This window comes from Vanellus vanellus (genome assembly GCF_965231255.1).
Source record: "Vanellus vanellus genome assembly, chromosome: 11".
Taxonomy (NCBI): Eukaryota; Metazoa; Chordata; class Aves; order Charadriiformes; family Charadriidae; genus Vanellus; species Vanellus vanellus.
The window spans coordinates 4,040,834-4,056,667 of NC_138916.1; the positions used below are offsets into that span (position 1 = coordinate 4,040,834).

General features: G+C 42.6%; 1 protein-coding gene across 1 annotated transcript in view; it reads right to left on the reverse strand.

Annotated features, from left to right (window-relative positions):
• The window catches only part of HMG20A (high mobility group 20A), a 45,957-nt gene extending 31,103 nt beyond the window's left edge, over window positions 1–14,854 (reverse strand). The window contains exons 1-3 of the mRNA XM_082488727.1: window positions 14,657–14,854; window positions 12,309–12,427; window positions 9,602–9,662 (exon numbers count right to left, since the gene is read on the reverse strand). Of these exons, the coding sequence (XP_082344853.1) occupies window positions 9,602–9,612 (11 nt within the window). The 5' untranslated portion in view covers window positions 9,613–9,662; window positions 12,309–12,427; window positions 14,657–14,854. The remainder of the gene's footprint in view (window positions 1–9,601; window positions 9,663–12,308; window positions 12,428–14,656) is intronic.
• Window positions 14,855–15,834: the final 980 nt, after the last annotated feature.

Sequence of the window (15,834 nt, forward strand, 5' to 3'; positions counted from 1 at the left end):
AATTATATTTGCAGTTACAGACTTCCTGAGACAAAACATTTATTACAGTAATGGAAGCTTGGCTTTCCTGGTCTTTAACAGTCTCCCAAAACAGCTAATTCCCACCCTGGAACTGTTTCCTGACCCCTAGGACAGGGTCATCTATGTTTAACTGTAGACAAAATATGCCCATGGCATTCCAAAGCTCCCTGGTAAGCTCACTGAAAAGAATCCAGCAGGTTCAGTTCACATCTCAACTAAGCTTTGTTTTTCATGATAAAATATCCACTCCAGAAGAAACTCTTAAGTAACCCTTAAGTAAGTAAACCTTTAAGTAACCCCTTACCTGGCTGCCAGAAGTAGCACACACTGATTCTTCAGCAACGAGTACACAGTTCTCAAAACAGGCTAGTCACCTCTGCTATTGCTCCCTGATAATAAGTAACAGCAATGAGTAAACCTCCAAGAGCCAGTTGCAACGTGTAAATAAAGAGTCCTGAGAGACCACAGAGGACTACTGCACCAGACACCACTTGGTATCTCCCATCCACAGCATAATATGCCTAGGTATTTGGAGTTTAGCATATAAAAGACAAATAAAAGGAGAAGCCTATTATTTGAAACTATACCAAGTAATCAAGCTGATTAGGAAAGAGTGTTTGACATTTCAGCTTGTAAAAACTGTATTTTTCAGACAATTGAAGTATGTTATCATTTACAGCTAACAGTTCAATTAACAAGAAGCAGAAAGATCCACCCACTTCACAGCAAAATTTTCCTCTACTCAAGCATCCATGTCTTAATCACCATGAACTTGTTTGTATTCCTGTTTAAAATGCCTTTCTCAGTAATGTTTCCTAACATTACCTAATAATCATACATTTTATACATAAATATCTTCTATCCATACAAAACATCTGCAGATTCCAACTAGTTTTGCTGACTAAGATCACCCAGCAAAGCATTAATGAGCAAGGCATGTGTCTAGTCACTGCGTTTTCTGTGTTGGCTGCTCCTGCCCAGTTGTGGAGGAAGAAGAAGGAAACAAAGTGAGACAAGTCCCCATTTTCTGCTACGCTGAATTAATCCCACTTCCATCACTCAAATACATGTCTTGTATCATTCACATTTAATGACTCACAGACTATTTTAGACTAGAAGGGACTGGTGGAGGTCAAAATGAAAATGAAGGTCATCCTTATGCAGACACTCCTATAGTAGACTATCTGGCTCAAAGCTTCTGGTCAACACAGAAGTAAACCAGCAAACACCCTCACTGCTTTTTTTCGTTGTTGTTAAAAAGGCCACCAACAGCTGAAGAATTGAGCCGTGTTTATTGTCAGGACAGAGACAGTGATGAATAGAAGACAAGACGTAAAAGCAGTTAAAAAAATTCCTTACAATGGCCACAAGAATAGAGAAGAGGAGTATCAGACAACACCTCTCCCAGTCCTGACAAATCCTGAGGGACAGAAGAATGGAAAGACAATTCTTCTTTCTACCACCAGATCTGAGATGTAAAGTTTTCACTTTACTCATCTGTTAACAAGAAAAATCCATCAAGAGCAACCTTAGTGAGAAATCCAGGATCTTCTCTCCAATTACTGAAGCTAGAGCTGGACTTCCAATATTTATAGGGCCCCTACACAAAGATTCCCTCATCTTTGGTATCAAGCTCACATTTACTCTCAACTCTGAGTACAATAAGCACTATTTACCCCAATCCAAACCATTTAAACAATAGCAAGTTATCGTTTGAGAGAGGAGTTAGGCTCACTACACAGAACCCGATTTTCAGTGATTTCAAGCAGGTTTAATTCAGTAGCAGTTTTAAGTAGGTTTTTTCTTCAAATGAAAAGCTTAGCTCCGGGCTGCTGTGCTTGCCACTCCACTAATTAGTCCACTTGTTCAATATATTCTGTCCTTCAAATGGAGGACACAGCATAATGAACTGCATACACTTTCACAAGATTATAGGGACAGACAACTGAGGGACCAAGAAGATACTGTAACATCAAGCTCTTCATTGTGTATAAGCAAAAGATGAGTTCTCATTTCTAGCCTCACAGAGGATATACTATTATTTGCATGAGAACAGGGGTTTAAATGTGAAAAGAAATGGAGTCCCCACTGTATCAAAAATTGAAGAGACATTCTGTGCCAAAGCTAGATTAAGGTTCACAAACTAACACTCATGCCACTAGTAGCATGCAACCACCTTCACAGCAATATGCAAGCCCTACCTGAATAATTATTTCCTCCTTCATACAAGTACGACAGTTCAGAATTAAAAGCAACTGCTGCCACGAGTGATGCTGGGAGCTATTATGTTTGAAGGTAGGTCTATATGCATGAGAGAAAGGTCACAAAAATCAGAGCCAGAGACAAGTCAAAAAATTGCCAGAGAACTCACTGGAAGAAAGAACCCAGGAAATATTCAGGTCTCTCGATTCCTTCAAGAATCAGCTGCTTGACTATACTGTAACCCCAAAGAAGTAATTTAATTTTAAAATGAAGGCTAAAGGCACATTAGCTTCAGCTTGTGATTGTAGAGACAACATCACTTACAGAGACAAATTAATTTTTACAGTGACAACTGGCACTTGATGCCTTAATTTCTCACTGTGGCTTTAAAAAATTAGATCTTATCAACGTCTCTGCATCCTATCATTGACACAATTTCTTTCAACTATCACCCTCTTCCCACATGGCACCATCTCCTTATGGGTTTCAACAAGACTCCCAGACTCTTTGAAATTCTCACAGTTACACATCATGGTTTGTCACTGCAGTATTTAAGACAATACACTTGCAATCCATCCTATACGTTCAATACCTAAAAAGTAACTGATTTGTCATTTCTGCTCTGTTCCTTCAAATATCAATTACCATTCTAATTACTCGTCAGCTTTTGCTGATGTACTATCCAGCTTCTTTGGGGTGATTACTTTGCACTTCATTTATCTTTTAAACACTAAGTTATTTAGCAGTATAAAGTCACAGCAAATGCCAGAAAACTTCTTTCTCTGATCTGCAAAAATCTCCAATTGCTCAAATTTCTGTATCTTTAATTACAACATTACACAAAAGCATCCACAGTAGCGAGACACTATCAAGCAAGTTCAGAAGCAGAGACATTTACAAGTCTCAAAAATGGAGGGATGACAGATACATTTGCTACTGTAAACTGACAACTCATTTAAGTAAAATTTATCTGTATATGACAGCCTAGTGTACCTTTTTCATGATAACTTTCAGTTAATATATTACTGCAAGGCTGCATTATCACAGTCCTGCCTCATCGCTGCCCAGAGTCTTCTATTGGTCAGTCACTGAACCACTTTCAGAGAAGCTGGAAGGAAAAAACCCAGCTATGCAAAAGAGCTGTAGACCAGTAAGTTCCTACATTTATATAGTATTATTTAAATGCCTCATAAAAAGTCAATTATAGACACTTACCTGACAAAAATTACTGACCTCAGATATTAGAAGAATTGTGCATCAATAAAGAAAAAACACTTTTCTAAACATAATTCCCAGAAGTTTATAATATAAAGACACTGAGATAAACGGTGAAGTCAGATTTATTATTTTTTTTAGTTTCTAGCCTTCACTATGCATTTGAAATCTTTTATCTTCCCACTCTTCCTCACTATAAAAATTTAAACCCTTTGTGTGTGCTTACGTGCATATCAATACTTATAATACTCTTCCACATAATAGCCATGCAAGAACATAAACTTTAGGAACATGCAGGAAAGTTTCTTGTAATCTGTTATCTTCTGTATGCTTTGCAAACCCTTCTTCTGATAAACGCCTTTTCTGTAATTACCTTGAGAAATACTTTGTTGAAATGGCATTGGGACAGAATGTATGTTTTTACAATTGACAATAAAATTATGCAAGTAACCTACCTAAATAAACTCCAACCCAAACATTTAAAGCATTTTCCTATAGAGAAAATGCAAGTAAACCATCTATAACAGAATTTACATTTTTTTCACACTTTAATGAATTTTAGGTTTTTATAAGGTTATGACAATACTAACAGAAAAGGTTTCTCAAGTAAGGAAAATACCTTTGATATTAGGATGATTTTCATATCACTACTCATTCAAAGCAATTCACAAAGTCTCACTATCTAAATTTATCATGCAGTTATTAATTCTATAGCTTTTTATATCCAAATGTAAACAGATGAACAATCAAATCAAATCTTATGTCAAGACAAAGACCACTTTGGTTAGTCTGTAACAAATACTTGCAAGATTTTTGTACTTTCAAGAAAAGTTTCCTGGGCTAGAACTAAAAAGGCTTTTTTCCTGACTGTAAAGCTGCAAGTATACCCACATACACAGGCTAGAGGGCATGACTGTGATCACCCAGACTGACCCATTTAGCATCTATCCTCTGTAAAAAAAGAAACACAAAGAAGAATTCAAATCTACACAATGGTTACCCAGTCTTGTTTTAAAGACTGACAGTAAGAGAAGCATCACTGCATCAGCTGTCCCACTCGGTAGTTAGGCACATGGTAAATTTGTACAACTTTCTGTTGTAGCAGTCACTTAGATTGTGTTATTTTTGCAGACTAGACTTTATAAGCTATGAACCTATACCAGTAAGTTGTGATTTGATAAATGTATCCTTTCAAGAAGTTAAACAAATGTAGCGCCTGCATTCATTTTTAGGACTGAAAATATGCCTTTAACTCATTTTCAGACTGACCTTTTCCCAGTGTGTTAGCAACCCTTTCTGAATTCCAAAAGTAGCTGCAGCAGTGCCAGCTGCAGAAGACAACATGTATTACTGCCTTGCTTGTTAGACTTGTCTGTTCTTACACCTAAGGCTTAGTTGCTCAGACCTTCACTAAATGCTAATGTTCAGCTGGATTATCCAGTCACCTCAAACACCCCTTCATGTCACTGCTTCCAAGAAGACCTTCTCCAGCCTATAAATGTCTTGAGGTATACTAGTTTAAATGTTGACCAAATAAAGTCTGGTTTGCCTGTTTATAAAAACAAAAGGCTAAACCACATTAGCAAACCACAGCTATTGAAAAAGTTGTTGTCACATTACCTCTCCAAGTAACCAACAAGTTTTAAATTGATGCCATTTTGTTCAAAGACATCAGATTTCAGAAAGCAGGATGAATCAGGGTCTATTTGTGACTTCAAACCGACATTTAAAACGCCAGGGATCACAAACTAGTATGATACAGAAGATTTTTTTCTGCCTTTCCTTTTCCTATACTCAAGAGCTTAAAAAATATGACTTCTGCTTCAATGTTTCAATGAAGTGCTTAGTGTTAGTGAACATTTTGCAGAATCCCACTAACGTCACACAATGATTTATACGCTACTATCAACTGATGAAGCAGAATGGGAAACCAGCAAAATACTGGTGCCATTAAGTTGAGCATTAGATGAACACAATTTTCAGGCCTCCTTCTCAAGCTTTGCATATTTTGATACAGCCTAAATTTAAGGATAGGTTACAGAGTAGTAGCTTGCTGCCGCAGAAAGGGGAACATCTTGCTGCCTTCTCCTTTCTCACCTGGTTATAGCGATCTCCACAGCTTACTGAATTTTCCACAGAGCTGCTCTAACTCCCTCTACCTTTTGGGAGAATGACAGGTAAGAGGGGAAGCTGGGTATCTTCCACCAGCTCAGATATATAGTTGAAAGGACTCAGAGGGCTCAAATAAATACCACAGCTTATTAGAAACAGAATGTGTATGGAACCTCCCACTTCCATGCATGGTAAATGGTCATATTAAGCTACATGAGCCATCACCAGATAACTTTTTGGACTAGTATAACTTTTACTGCTAGTAGTGGTTGTAGTTTTCACATGACCAAGAGAAGCATTCAGAAAGGTCATCTGCCTGCATGAAGATAAGCCAAGTGCTAGAAGGTGCAGACCATAGCTCTCCACTGCCTAAGGCTATAGTTCTATGGCAGCCTAAGCCAATTTAACTACTAATACTCCTTGCATCATCTTCAGCCTGGCACCTCCCTTCACTGGACAAGTCATGTGTTTCAGCATGCTAAAAAAACAGAATAGCTTTTAGTTCATTTATCAAATCATTTTACACCCGATTAAAGGGTGAAATGGCTCAGCAAAAGATCCAACAAGCATTGCATCTGGCAAAAGAAAAAGGGATGCAAGTAGTACAGCCAAGAGTTAGCGACTTACATTCCTACAACCCTATAGCCTGAGATTCAATGCCCTCACTAAAATTCTAGTCATGTCAGAAATGAAGAACGTTTGAAACTATTCCAGTAACTAAGAGCCCCAAAATAGTCATAAACGGGAGGAAATGTGATTACCAGAAAAAATTAGGATTATCTCATAAGCTGACTTGACATTCTCAGTTTTTTTTCTTTCCAATCTAAAGCTAAACATTTATTCTTCTGATGAAAGCTGAGATTCTTTCCCATGAGTCTGAAAACAGAACTTGAATTCCACAAATTCCGATTCATTTGTTGTAACCAGGGATACTTATTACACTGGCTCTTCATACTGCATATGAATTGCAGCAAACATACTTTCTTATCTTAATTAAACTCAGCAGAAGAGTAGTTGAAATCTATTCTGTCATGCTTCCCACATATTGAAACAGTGACAATTTAGACAAATGGCACATGACTTGGACGGGCATGTTCTTTACTGGCTGGAGGGCTGGGCCAAAGAGTGGTGGTGAATGGAGTTAAATCCAGTTGGTGGCCGGTCTCAAGTGGTGTCTCCAGGGCTCAGTACTGGGGCCGGTTCTCTTTAATATCTTTATCAACAACGTGGATGAGGGGATCAAGTGCACCCTCAGTAAGTTTGCAGGTGACACCAAGTTGGGTGGGAGTGTTGATCTGCTTGAGGGTAGGAAAGTTCTACAGAGGGATCTGCACAGGCCAAATTGATAGGCTGAGGCCAATGGTGTGAGGTTCAACAAGGTCAAGTGCCAGGTCCTGCACTTGGGTCACAACCACCCCATGCGGTGCTACAGGCTTGGGGAAGAGCAGCTGGAAAGCTGCCCAGCAGAAAAGGACCTGGGGGTGTTGGTCAACAACAGCTGAATATGACCCAGCAGTGGGCCCAGGTGGCCAAGAAGGCCAACAGTATCCTGGCTTGTATCAGAAATAGTGTGGTGAGCAGGACTAGGGCAGTGATCATACCCCCGTACTCAGCACTGGTGAGGCCCCACCTCAAATACTGTGTTCAGTTTTGGGCCTCTCACTACAAGACAGACATTGAGGTGCTGGAGCATGTCCAGAGAAGGTCAACAAAGCTGGTGAGGGGTCTGGAGCACAAGTCTTATGAGGAGCAGCGGAAGGAACTGGAGTTGTTTAGTCTAGAGAAAAGGAGGCTGAGGGAAGACCTTATTGCTCTCTACAACTACCTGGAAGGAAGCTGTAGAGAGGTGGGATCAGTCTCTTCTCCCAAGCAAGAAGTGATAGGACAAGAGGAAATGGCCTCAAGTTGTACCAGGGAAGGTTTAGGATGGATGTTCGAAAAAAATTGTTCACTGGAAGGGTTATCGAGCATTGGAACAGGCTGCCTAGGGAAGTGGTGGAGTCACCATCCCTGGAGGTATTTAAAAGACGGGTAGATGTGGTGCTGAGGGACATGGTTTAGTGGTGGTTTTGGCACTGTTAGGTTGATGGTTGGGCTTTATGATCTTAAAGGTCCCTTCCAACCTAGACAATTCTATGATTCTATACCCGTTATTGTGATTTCATTTTATCAGTAGCACGAGTCACGTGCTATACCAGCTAAAGCATACTGCAGTAAATGCACCCTAAGCCAGAAATCTGCTCCAAAAGACGACTCTATAGTTACCTATGATAGTAACTGACTAGTCAGGACTGAAAAAAATTGCTATGCAATGTCTTTTATATAACTACACTGCTAACCAGGCATACATGAAGAACATGTTTTTCCTGTGGTTATTATTTGATTTTACATTGGCAAAGTTTAAACTCCAACAGAAACAATAAGCACATTATATCTTCTAATGCTACACTGCCTCCACTAAGTTTTCCAAATTTCTCCCTGTTTATCACTCCTCTGGTACTCTTTTGAATCAAAAACCTCCAGCTCCTGTTTTAGAGCCTTCCTTTGTTGAGACAATCACAAACATTCAGATCCCAGGAGCAAGAACTAATGTAAAACCTGCTCATTAAGAAATACATCCTAAAGGAGAAATAAGAGCATTCTAATATGCCTATATAGTTCAGGACTTTTGGAGGCTCCAAAGATTCGCTCATCTGTTCTAGAAGTCCTATGCAATTTGTGATTTATGAGATATTCCAACAACTTGCTTGTGCATCTGAAGATATGGTATCTTTAAAAGGAGTATCTTTCTACAATACGTCTTAAATTTTTTATCCTTTAGGTATCAGAAGATGTCTTTTGTCAATGTGCTGGATAAATGAAAATGCAAACAAGAATGATTATGCCTATTCTTAAAGTAAGCTGTGAAGAAGTGGGACACAAGAGCAGTACTATATCAAGGGAAAAGGCTCAGAACACCAGTAAAAAAGAAACCCTTAAAACTAAAATGTACACCAAGCTTTCTCGTCTTACCTTTGTGTGCCATTTATCCTGTACTAGCAACATTCCCACCCACCCCCCCCAGTCTTCTTGGCAGAAATGTGATGTTAGCAAACTCTAGATTTAAAAGTGTGAAAGAAGATTCACAGTTTACTGTTTTCAGTACTTTGCCTGGTGTTGATCTGTTTTCTCTCTTGTGTAGTCTCATACTATTACCAGAACTTGTTTTGCTACAGCTCTCTCCACTGCTTTCCCAACTATGGAGACTGACACTTTCTCTTTCCATATATTGTCAGGCACAGCATATTTTGAACACTAGTATGTGACATTAAAGTCCATTGCATCAGAAAATCAACCTTTGATCAACAAATAACTGTTGCCCCAAAGTCATAAACCTGAGATTATTACTTAGTCTGGTCTTACACAAATGACAAAGACAGTCCATTCGTCCAAACAAAAGTTCATCTGCATTACTGATGTCCTGTCAATTACTTGTTTTCAGCAAACAGTACTCCGAAGTTAGAAAACAACACACCACCTTACATCCAAGGCTTTGAAACAGCAGCCATGGGAATTCCAAGAGAAACAAATTGTTTCTTAAGTAACAACAAACAGGAAAAATCACAAAAAAACCCACTAATTCATGTCATACCACTTACCTGAAATAAAAGGAACTACAGAACAGACACAGCTAAGTCATACCTAGGGCTGAGTCAGTGGCACCTAGGGGGATTGTCCTACTCCTCCCACAAACCACATGTGTCTTTCTTTTCAACAGAAGTGGTACACACAAATGCAGCAGGCTAGTTTAGGGGGCTAAAGTGGAAGCAAAGCCCCCTCCTGACAGTAACAACCCTAAACTGCTGCAAAATCAGATGAGCATCAGGATAAAGAAAAGGAAGAAAACCCTCCTTTCAGCAACTGTTTATTGTATCAGCATGGATCCAGAGCAGCTAAGGTTAAGTACCCACTGGATTTCAACCCTCAGAGTTTTATGTTACAGTTGAACCATGGATCTTACCACTTCTCCATCTTATCATTCCAAGTCTTCTTCACAACCAGCCACACTCACCTCCCCAACATGCAAGCTGTTTTGTTTTCAACTTGTCCAAGTCCTTGAACTAATTTACCAGCTAGAAAAAAAAAAAAAATTCATCTCATAAGCTCTTTGAAACAGTTTGCCAAAAACATGCATGAATGCTAGCGTTAGAGGGTGACAGCAGCGAAGATTCACTGGCTCAAGCTCCTTCAGAATGACATTCCCAAGCAGAAAGCACAAATCATAAATACCACCACTTAAAGTCCTAGCAAGTTCTATAGATGACAAACCTTTTGAAGGGCAATTAAGAACACTTTGTTGAGAGCTTCTTTTGGCTGCAAACAATCCCTGAGACACAAATGTATAATTAAAGCTATGTATTTATCTTTTCATATTTGAACACAACAATAAAACAAAAGTAGTCTTTCCCCTGGTAATTCACTAAATTGCCAAAAAATCCTCTGTGTTCTGCACTAGTTAGCACAAGAAAAAAAAGGTAAAAGCATTCAGAAAAAAAAAATTTGTCAGTCTCTTGAATTCAATTATTAACTGACACTTTCACTATCCTCGTTCTCTTACGTACTTCACACATTTTTACCACCAGTAAAAAAACCTTTATGCCACTCACCCTTTTGACTAAAACAACTCTTTCCATTTTCATGCTATCACAATTTTTTTTGAATTACAGGCTAAGGGTGTCAGCTGCTGACTTCATTACTTATCCCAGCCATAATACTCAAAAGACACACTCCAAAGTCCTAGATTCCCCTTTACCTGAAGAAACAGTACAAGCAACCCAAGTCATAAGAATCTCCAACAGTGAAGTATAAGATTTATTTTGCTATTCATTGTATGCCACGTAAGATAGTCCAAAAGACTGAAATCAGTCAGCCAAAGTCAGCCATTGCCCTAGTCTCCTACAAAGGAGAGCAGGATCATTTGCCTCTAGGATCAAAACCATTAATAAGCCTCTTTGAAGACAACTTAGCACAGCTTCCATATTTACTATTAAAAAAATCTAGTCAATAATGTTCTCAATTTCATTTCTGTAAGACAAGTTTTCTTTAAAGTGCATCAGCATTTGCGACAGTAAGGTCAAGGAACAAGGAAAATTTCCTAATAAATTTAGAACTTAGAAGCATTCAGTTATTCCACCGTAATTGGTTTTGTTCACCTGTAACACAGAATGAAGATTTCTCCCAGATAAACGTGATCATTCAAAACTAGCTCTAGCTGCTATTCACCAAAAGCTGTCCTTATCAAACTGTTAAGTAGCCCTTCAGAAATGCAACATCGATGTCAGGTTTGTCCCTACTAGATAGGTACGAACACTGCAAGTCATTCCTTTAATAAGAATTAACCCTCTGTGGAATTAACTTGCATACAGAAAGCTTTAACAGATACATCCCAACAATCCCATTAGGTAGAAGAGATTATTACAAGACTAGTCCATTTTAAATTGCTTACCACCTGACCTGTCCCACTGGAAGTAATACTGGTGGTGCACGTACAAACTCAGATCCAGTTGTTTTGCCCTCAAAACTCAAAGACCAGTATCAGAGTACACATAGTAAAAACTAATGGCTGCCATCTGAGCTAACAGCTGTGCTACTGACATCACTGGAGCAACCGCATCAGTGGTAAAGGAACAAGTCAGTTCTATAGTCACACAATAATACAACATTGCAGATCTTGCCAATGGAGTCTGACCTACATTACTAATAAAAGTTTTAGGCACCACTTGCACTGTACGTTTCAAATAGACACCAACGAGCCTTAGCTACTTTCATGAACAAATCCACCAGGGAAAACAGTGGTTTCTGAAAAACAAACTGTTCTTAGTAAATTCATACCTAGTGAACACTTAGTCTCAAAGTGGTTTTATCCACCCCTCTTCATGTCTTAAAGAACTGAAGAGTAACAGCTCCCAGGAATGCAAGAAATATTCCCCCTCTCTTTCTAGGGGAAATCATGGAAGTAAAAAACATAAAAAAGCATAAAGGAACACAGAAAGCAACCTAGCTTGGGGAGCTCTCCAATGCCAATCAAATTATAGATAGAAAGGGCATTTTATTAGTGTACATGAACAGCTAGCAAAAAGGAAAAAGAATCTTCATTCACCTACTGTCCTCGAAATAGTACATGCATGTTCCCTGGAGTTACCCTTTTCTCTCTCACAGATCATTATCAGAAGAGTATCCCTATTATTATAAGTGCAGCCTCTTCACCTGTGCTCTAAGTTTCCCACAGCACATGCCACAATACTAAAAAAAAATCAGCACAGCTCTGTGTGCACTTCAGTAACAGAGAGTGGGAGGACTTAAGTTTTTCAACCACAGCCTGGGGAGGGCAGGAGGTACAGCAGGAATTCAGAAACCTCTATCAGCTTGTTTTAGTGAAACATGCTTTAAATTTGTCTGCAACCTTGGGCCCAATCAGGAGTAAGCTTGAAAAAAATCTCATCCAAGAACTGGGCCTAAAACAAATCTTATTTAATCAAACAGAAGCACTTACTATGGAAGGCTGAGCTTGTTTTGGCAGGTGAGGAGGTACCACCTTGATAATTGGGCACACCTTGATACTAAGTCACCCTTTATTTAAATACATTGTGAACAGCTGTACTTACAAAGGAAGCTTGCAAAGTTAACTTGAACACATTAGCATACAGTTTTCTCAATTCCTGTGCTTTTATACTAAGAGTAACTTTGTGATGTAGGTACAAAGCAAAAACACAGCTCACAGTCACTGCTTTCATTCAGAAGTCTAGGAGCACCAGGGAAATCAGCACGTCTTCTCAGTTTCCTCCACAGTCCCTGGCCATCTGACACAGAAAACCCTGGCTTGTTGAGGGAAGATGTCCTGAAAAAACAGAAGACGCAAGACAATAAGAATTCCTCTCCTCTTGGTTGCTTTATTGCAAAGTGCTAGAATTTGTTATAGTCATCTCGTAACAGTCAGGTACACATGGAAGAGCTGAGCTTCACGTGCTAAAGAAACATCCCTGTAAGAAACACGATTCTCTTGTCCCTTTCTGAGCCATAAAAAAAAGCCATACCTGTCTCCTTACCCTTTATTATGCCACACTATGAGCAACCAAAGGGAAAAAATATTCAATTTACAATCAAGACGTTGGGGTCAGATCACACAATCTTCAGGTTTTCCATTTTGAAAACTACTAGTGTCCTACAAAAGCTAACTTAAGAAGTTTTAAGACCAATCTGAATACTCTGCTTTAGTCACCATTTCTAAGCCTAGATCTCCTTAGAACTAGTAATCTCAACTTCTATTGCAAGACATGCCAGATTTCTAAGTACAGAAAAAGAATTTAATCACTTTCCTTCAATTTCCTGGATTCTTAAGTTAGTGTTTGCCAATGACTGGTATAGTTCCAGAAATCCTGAGTATCTCATCCCTTCTAACAAGCATCCAACTTAGGTGTGCAAGAAAACAAAAAAGAAAAAACGGCATTTCACTAATATCTTCAAATACCAGATAGTTTGTGTCCCTACACATATGGCCTGGATTTAAAAAAAAAGAGTAATGGAAATAAATAGTTATTCTTTCCGTTTTCAACAGCTGGTTATGTTTACATTCTTATGAAATCAAGTATCATCACTTCAGAATAATATAAACTTGCTAGAGCATGGTCCCCCAAATTCTTGTGCCCAGTTCTGGCACGCCATGGCCTTTGCCAAGGTCCACCTACACCACTTACTTTCCACAGAAAAGAACGATGTTTTCAAAGATCTAACAGGACTTTACCTGCTGAAAAATGTATTAATCAGTGAAAAAGTCTCCCCTGCAGTGGCACAAGCACCGATGTGACACCCAGCGTCTATTTGCTTAAAAGAGAGTGGTCCTGACCAAATTCTGAACCCCAAGTGCTTGAGAACAGTGGTCTCTAAAGTTGGTCACACATGCAAGACAACCCACTGTGGTGTTGGAAGAAAATGGTTTTTGTCACACTAATAAATAGTATTTTCAAATAATGTTTATTTCATCTTTGTTATCCCTTCTTAATTTATGTTTTATAGTTTATACATCAGTACCTGTATATAATTGATAAATCAATAAATATACATATACTGGGGGTGGATGCTAAAAAGTTTTTTTTTACTGAAAGGTATATGCAGCCAAAAAAAATTGGGAGGTCACTTCTGTAGAAAGCAGAAGCTCGCTTTCTCTGTGAACAGGATTTTCCTTTTTCCTACCAAGTGAAAGAGAGGATTTATATTTGTCCTGCCTTCCCTAATTTTCCTAGATGCCATTAACACCAAGTGACACCAATCTTTCTCACTCACAAGATGATTTTGGGGTTCTTTCCCTAGAATATCTTCAACAGCCAGCTCCACATCTACTCCTAGCTCTCTTCAGAGACCATGACAATACTAAGCAGTTTCACTTTGCTCCAGGAAGCGAGGGCCAGGCCAGTTTCCCTCTAGCGCTGGGATTTCAGGGGACTGCCATGAATGGCGCCTCACAAGGCACGTGGCTCCGGTGTTTTCAATTCTAGGCTTGGGGCTTTTTTTGCCACCTCAACGATAAGAAACAAGTTCCTCAGGTACAGGCAACTGAACATGAAAACCTATTACTGGAAAGAATTATCAGAAACCCATACTATGATAAGTGACCTACTTGACAAGGGAACAATAAGCGGACATAACAAAACAATAAATAAATAGAATTAAGGACCCATCAAACATCATTACCTCTTAGAACTTTGCGGGAGCCGAGGGAAGAAGTGAGGGTTTTAAGAACACAGAAAGCCAAGTGCGCAGACCCTCACCCTGCTCTTCCCCCTCACCCAACGCAATCCCCCTCAGCCCCCCCTCACCGGCGGGCCACAGCCATCAGGCAGCCCGCCGGCAAGCTGGGGCGCAGGGAGGGCGGGAGGCCGGCAGCGAAGCCCGCCAGGCCCAGGCGCTGGGGAAGGCCGGACCGGGGCCGCCGGCAGCGCCGCGAGGGTGAACCGCTCCCCGCCTCACCGCTGCCCACCGCGGCGGGAGCGGGGCCGTCCGCCGGTCCCCTTTCCCCGCCCCGGGCAAAGAGAGGGGGAGAGAAGAAGGGCCCGCGGGTCTCCCTACTGACCTGCCGGAGGGCGGCTCTCCCGCAGGGGCGAGGGGTCGCCCGCCGGAGCTCGCTCCCCTCAGCCCGCGCAGCCTCCGCCTCCCTCACGCCGGGGACCGCTTCACCACTCCCCCAACCCGCTCGGATCCTTCCGCCTCCCGCCTCAGAGCGGGCCTCTCGAACCACCACCCTCAAAAGAAGCGTCCCAGCCAGGTCGAGAGCACCCGCCGCCGCACCCCCCTCCCCCCCCCCCAGCAGCCCAGCGCGGAAGTACGAGTTCAAACACACCGGGACTACTTTCTCTACACAGGCGAAAACACACATTACCTTTAAACACGCACGCGCACAGGCGCGCGGGGCGGTTTTAAAGGGCTGGGCGCGAGGCACGCCGGCCGTTGTAGTCTCCTCGCGCCGGCCCCGCCCACCGCGCGCCGGCTCCTCCGGCCGCCAGCGGGTCCTCGCCCCACCCGTGGCGGCGCCCCGCCTCCTCCCTTCTCTTCAGCCAATGGGCAGCCTCGCCGGGGCGAGGGCGGGGGTTTCTCCCCCTGCTCTGGAGTGTGCGCGCGCGCGGGGGCGGGGCGGGGCCGGGCCGCGGCCGGCGGCGCCCGGAGTTGGTTGTTGCGCGCGGGCGCGGCGGTGGCAGCCCCGTCCCGTCCCGGGAGTCGGTTCCTCCGCGGGGCCCGGCGGCGGGAGCCGGCCCTGACCGAGCGTTCTCGGCACAGCTGCCGCCTCCTCATCTTCTTCCTTCTCCTCCCTCGCTGCCTGCCCGCGGGACGCGCCGCGGGGCCGGGGAGCCCCTGCCAGGTGAGGGGGCCGGTCGGAACCGGGGGGCGGGAGGGGGGTGACGGCGCCTCTCGCTGTGAGGGGAGGCGGCGGCGGCCTCGTTCCCTGCCCGCCCGCCCGCCCGCCCCGGCGGCTCGGGTTTCCTCAGCGAGGCCGGGAGGGGAGGGGGGGGGGGGTGAAGCGCGAAGGGGCCGCGGCGCGGCTCGGAGGGCTGTGAAGGGGACGGCGGGCTGTGAGGGGGGCGGCTGGGCGCAGCCGCCGCCTGCCCGCTCCTCCTGAGAGGGTCCCGCCGGTGGTGGCTGCGCCTCGAGGGTCCGGCTGGCGTCGGCAGCCGCCTCGGGGGGCTGTCGCCGGGCCACCCGAGGGCCCAACCCCGCTACCGGGCGTACAGCCCGGTAGCGGGGTTGGGCCCTCGG